Source organism: Apus apus, chromosome 3 (genome assembly GCF_020740795.1).
Source record: "Apus apus isolate bApuApu2 chromosome 3, bApuApu2.pri.cur, whole genome shotgun sequence".
Classification (NCBI taxonomy): Eukaryota; Metazoa; Chordata; class Aves; order Apodiformes; family Apodidae; genus Apus; species Apus apus.
Genome location: NC_067284.1, coordinates 65011641 through 65017640, shown reverse-complemented (window position 1 = coordinate 65017640; position 6000 = coordinate 65011641). Strand labels below are relative to the sequence as shown.

At 47.9% G+C, this 6000-nt stretch overlaps 1 protein-coding gene across 1 annotated transcript in view; it reads left to right on the top strand.

Moving 5' to 3' along the window:
- The first annotated feature begins 663 nt into the window (after positions 1–663).
- The window catches only part of TGFB2 (transforming growth factor beta 2), a 63049-nt gene continuing 57712 nt past the window's right edge, over positions 664–6000 (top strand). The window contains exon 1 of the mRNA XM_051615165.1: positions 664–1429. Within this exon, the coding sequence (XP_051471125.1) occupies positions 1087–1429 (343 nt within the window). The 5' untranslated portion in view covers positions 664–1086. The remainder of the gene's footprint in view (positions 1430–6000) is intronic.

The following is a 6000-nucleotide window of genomic DNA, read 5'->3' as shown; positions in this document are numbered from 1 at the left end:
GGCGGGGGGCGCCGGGCGGAGCGCTAGAAACGCCGGGAGCTGCGCTGCGCCGCTCCGCGCCGCCGGGGCTAGCCCCAGCCAGCCCCAGCCCCGCGGGGGAGGCCGGGGGAAGAGAGAGGCGGCCAGCCCTGGGCGGCCAGCTCCGCGCCTGCGATCCGCGGGAGGCTGTCGGGGCGGCGGCGGCGCTGCCTCGCTGACTGCGGCGCGGGGTTGGCGTTTCGGAAGGAGGAGGAAGAGGAGGGAGCTGGAAACAGCTCTGCAGCGCGCAGCAGCCCGGGCGGGGGTGGGTCGGTGCATGCGGCGCGGGGCGCACGCAGCAGCCTGCGGGACGCGGCCGGACGGAGGATCAGCGCCGCCGCTCGCTGCTGCCGCGGGGCCGAGGCGCCGCCGCGGGGCCGCCGCCGCCTCCTGCCGCTCCGCCCGGGCGCGGGGGCCGGGGCTCGGCGCCGCCGGGCGCACACGTGGGGGCTGAGCGCCGCCGGGCGCGGGGCGGTGCCGCTGCCCGCCCGGAGCCGCCGGGCGCCCCGGGCGCACGGCGGGGCTCTGCGCCGCGCCGGCAGCCTCTGCCCCGCTGGCTGCGGCAGCGCCCTGTAATAGCCAGCGGCGCTTCTTCTACCCTTCCTTTTTTTTTTTTTTTTTTTTTTTTTTATTCTCCCCCTCCCCTTTTTTTTTTTCCCCCTTCAATTTTTTGTTTTCCAGCCTGCTCCGCCAGCGCGCTGAGAACAGCCTGTCTTCCTTTGACTTGATTCGCGGGTTTGTTTAGGTGTTTGGGGTTTTTTTCCTCCCCTTTTTTTTTGCTGTCCGGCTCACTCCACCCTGAATTTAGTCTAGTTGTAGCAACTGACTTTTTAATATACTTTATTTTATTTTTTATTATTATTGGTATTTTTTACACTGACGCCCCCCGTGCGTTTTTCGATTGCAAGTCGTCCTTGCAGTTCGATTTTTAACTGCATTTTGTCTGCAGATCTTCCCTTTGTTTGCACACATCCCCCTTTTTTATTTTTATTTTTTTTTTTTTTGGTCGTTGTTGTTCGTTGTTAAAGTCACTCTTTTTTTGGGGGGCGCTGTATTTAAACACTTAAAATGCACTGCTATCTCCTGAGCGTGTTCCTCACCGTGGATCTGGCCACCGTGGCTTTCAGCCTGTCTACCTGCAGCACCCTCGACATGGATCAGTTTATGCGCAAGAGGATCGAGGCGATCCGGGGGCAGATCTTGAGCAAACTGAAGCTCACCAGCCCTCCGGACGAGTACCCCGAACCCGAGGAGGTGCCCCCGGAGGTCATCTCCATCTACAACAGCACCAGGGACCTGCTGCAAGAGAAAGCCAACCACAGAGCTGCCACTTGCGAAAGGGAGAGGAGCGACGAGGAGTATTATGCCAAAGAAGTTTACAAAATAGACATGCAGCCTTTTTACCCCGAAAGTAAGTCCTCTGTGTTTGTGCATGTGTGTGTAATTTCGCCCCCGAGGCTTGGCAGTGCCCAGCACCTTCAAATACCAGCCCCATGCATCATAATCTGCCTTCTGTGCTCAGTTTACACGTACCCTCAGCATCTCCTTGGGTGGTGGTTTCTAGGGTTTCGTTTAAGTGGTGGGCTATGTGTATGCCTGGGTGGGTTAGGGAGTGTCAGTTGTTCCCCCTAGACTCACGAGTTTTCCCATCCTCTTTGAAGTCACTAGGAAGCCGTAAAGGTGCCCCTGCTTTCCACCACCATGTACCTGAGCGAAGCTGCACCCACCCAGGTTCCTGCTCCGTCCCTAGCACTGGGTTTTCCTCCCCCCCAGCCCTGTGTGCAGCCTCTGCAAAGAGCCAATATCTTTCCACTGCTGTTGTTTGCCTTGGAGTGTCTGGATCGGGCAGGTTTCCATCTCTCCATAACTGAAAAGGAGGTCTTTAAAAAAACAAGTCACTAGCCCCTCTTCTCAGTGCACCCCTCCAAAACATCATCCCACAGACTGCTATTCAGATTGGTGCTCAGAGAGGACAGAGGCACAGAGGTCCTCCCTCCTCTTCCCACTTTACCTAGCCTCCCGTTTCAGTTCGTGGGCACTTTCATTTCCAGTACAGAAAAAGTTTCTCCTTCTGGGTAGCCTTGGTTCTTAGAACCCGTCTCAGCCCGTCTGCTTTTTGCTGTTTTTAACGACCTTCTAGTGATCATGCCACATTTTTCAGAGAAAAAAAAAAAAAAAAATTCGTAGAAATGTACTGTGCTGACCAAATCCACTTCAAATGATTAATAGTCGAAACGACATGGCTTTTTGTTTTGATAGTGAAGTTGAAGTGTATAGCAAGAAAAAAAAAAAAAAAAAAAAGGAAAAGCACCCCACTCCCTTAAAAGAATCTAGTTCGTCATCATACCAAGGAAAGTGAAATACCAGAAGCAGAAAATAACTTCACCGTTTGTATCCAAAACCTAGTCCCTACTCTTTTCCTGTAGCTCGCTTTCCTCTCTCTTCCCTCCCCCGCCCCTTGATGCCCTATATACTTGCTGTCTGTTTTTGAAAAGCACATACCTCTTGCTTAAATAGATAATGCAGCCATCTTGGTAACTTTGTCCCAGAGTTTCTAATTGTATTTTCCCCTTACTTTTAGTTTAGCAAGTTGTAGCTTTGGGGCTTGCTCCGTCTTGCATGTGATAGTCCTAGGTTGCCAGCCAAGGTATTGGTGCAGCTGCCTCCCTTTCTTCCTTTATTCTTAAAATGACAGCACCAGGTACAGGACATCCTGGCAGTCGGAACCATTTTATTATTGTAATTATGGCACCATCCACAATAGCCACGATAAGTACACTCCACCCTTGTTGCCCTCAGGGAAGGAATACTTTTTTTTTTTCAATTAGAGAAAAAAAAAAAAAAATTGGAGCCATGTGAGAGGCTTGGGCAGAGAGGTTCAGTGTAATTCATAGCCATAGTGAGAACACAGAAATCGTGCCTATTTTCCATGTTGGTCCACTAGTATTTTGCTGGTGTTTTTAGTGGAAGACAGCACTTTGTTTTGAGACCCATCAGGTCATGCCCTGAGCAGGGGAGTGAGCACCTACGGGCAAAGGTTAGGAAGACTGATACCAGTGCCTTGGCTTGTGGAGCTGACCCTGTAACAGAGTCTCAGAGAATTGTGAAATACATCCATCCTGAGCACTGCTGTTTTCCTCCCATGAGCAAACTACAAAGAACCGATAGTCCAAAATGCAGCCGCATACTTTCCAGAAAATTAAAATATCTGTGGTGTGTGACTTGGATGGTGTTGACAAAAAGATGATCTATTTTTAAAATGTTGTCAGAGGCCAGGTTTGTACTGAGGTATCGATAGAGGTTTTGGAAGAGCAGAGGAGATTACAGGTATCTACCAACAGAGTGCATCAGACGTTTGGGATCGGAGGGCCAGTGAGCAGCAGATCCAGTACTACTGTGCGAGGGCTGTCGCTAACATCAGAATAAGTAGGTTAACTGTTTTTCCACTGCTCTCTAGTTATGCTGGATGGAGCAAACCTTTCCAAAAAAGACAGAAAGGAAGAAATCGCTCCACCATATTTTAAGGGAAGAAATTGAAAGCGCAGCTCTGGCTGCCGCGGACACTTTCTTCTAGACGTCTTGGAGTGAATTTTTTTAACTCTACGATTTCTGCTGTGTCGGAGGGAGTCAGGAGGGAGAAGAGGATCAGTGTGAACACACTGGAGGTCAAAAGCTGCTGGAAGGAAGGCATGGGAAAGATCAGTGGTTCAGTTTTTACCACAAGTTGTTAGCATTCAGTAACTGACTACAACCCAAGTATTACAAATATGCTCTAATTATACTCATAGTCAGAAATATATCACTACAGATCGCTGATAGGTCATTGTGGGGCATTTTGTAAAGTTCAGACTAAATATTTTTAGCAATGAAGAGATTTAAAAGGAAAACTATAAGAGATACTGTATATACCCTAAGGCATATTTTGTCTTAAATATTATCCTTGGCCAACTGTACTGTATAAATACAGTAAATATGAATAGAACTGGCAAGATGCCAATCTCCTGGGATGAATTTTAGTCAAGAAGGTATTTATGGGATATAAATAATACTGTGTCAACATTTAAAGAAGGGATCTGATTAGTTTTGAATTTATTCATATTAATCTTTTCACATGCTGTTAGTTTAAGGCTCAAAGTAAAGTTATGCTAAGGTTTACTGATAGTTTGCACTGAGGAAATAAGGGGGCATCTGGCATCTGGCTTGACAGTCCACTTGAGGTTAAAGACACATCTAGTCAGAATATATGTGGAAATTCCGTGAGTCAAGGACTGCCAGACCCAAAAACAACAGATGTGAAATGTAGTGGCAGAAAAAGATACTACAAGGAGGTTTGGAAAAAACAAAAAGCTTTTGTCTGTGAAGCATGCCTGCCTCTGTTGTGCTCGCACCACTCTCCGAAGTCCAGCTGACATTCAGGAATCGAGCTGGTTTAGGGAGTGGTTTAAAGAGAGAGGTGGGATTTGGAAGCTGAGCACAACATGAGAGAATTCTTGCAAGTTTTATGGCTAGGCAAAGTTACCTGTGTAGATGCTTGATGCCAACTTCTGTGAAAAATGAATCACGATAGAAGTTTTTTTTTTTTTTCAATTCTTCATTGATTATCTAGGGGCTGATACTTAAGCTCATTATTGATTTGATGCTGAGTGCTAATCACCATTGCATGGTAATAAACAGAAATTTAATGCCAGCACAGATAAAAATTGCAAATTGTAAAACTAATGCATACCTGAGATACTCTAGAAAAACAGGCAACACATGTATGAGGGGCTGAGGTCCAGTTGTGTCATCTGCATTTTGGCATACTTGGAGGTAGATCTGTAAGTACTCAGTAGCCTAAGAAATCACAGTTCTTCAGGGTTTGGTCCTGGTTTTCCATGGATTTTGACCTACTTTAGTATGAAGGAGCCTCCACAGGTTCCAGCCTTCACTGGGTGGTAGGATTAGTTTTCTCAGGAGCTCTGTACCATGAATATTGCTTTACACAGACTGTCATTCTGCTGAATGTTCACCTCATGAAAGACAACATTATAAACTGGCTGGGCACAATGACATGCTTCTACTTTATCAACAAGGACTCAATTTACCAGCAATTACACGTATGTGGGCTCCTTGTCTTCAGGGTACCAGAATGACTTGTGGAGGAGTGGCCGTGCTCCACGTCTGCCAGCACTGACAGCATCATTACCACCATGTTAGGAGCTAAGGCTGCGTGGCTTGCATGTGTTTGCATTTAGCTTTCAGGATCTCCTGTGTTGTTAATGATATGAAAAAGGAGGAATACCTTATTTTAAAACCTTACATCGATGCTAGCCCTGTGGTTGTGCTCTGGAGCTCCTCTTGTAGGAGGCATATTCCAGAGAACCTGAGGCAATGCAAAGGCTTTCCTGAGGAGGGATGTGGGCATAGTTCCTTGCTCCTTGTTCATGAATGGCGCTTAGAGCAATCTTGCAATCTTCCTAGGTGGTGATGAAAAAAACCCCTAAAAACCAGAATAGGAAATTGCTAATGGTTTTAAAAATGGGCAGGGTAATTTTTTGGACAGTAGTCCTCTACAGTCTAAGAGGGATAATGAAATAACATGCTCTGGTGCACTAACCAAGGGCAGCTGACATCAAAGAGCCCTCTGTTCTTCCACTCCCACTCATATGGAGCAGGTGGTGGGGTGCACCACGTGTGTTTCCTGCCTGCCTTCTGAGTCATCAGCAACTTGCTGTAAGCAGAGCACCAAGCTGGGAGAGGTAGAGGTCCACAAGGCAGTCTGGCATGGTACATGGTCCCTCTAAGGACATGGAACTGTTGGAGCAAGTCCAGAGGAGGGCCACAAAGATGATCAGAGGGTCATAGCACCTCTTCTACAAAAACAGGCTGAGAGAGTTGGGGTTGCTCAGCCTGGAGAAGAGAAGGGCTCTAGGGAGACCTTACAGCAGCCCTCCGGTGCCTGAGAGGGGCGTATAGGAAAGCTGGGGAGGGACTTCTTACAAG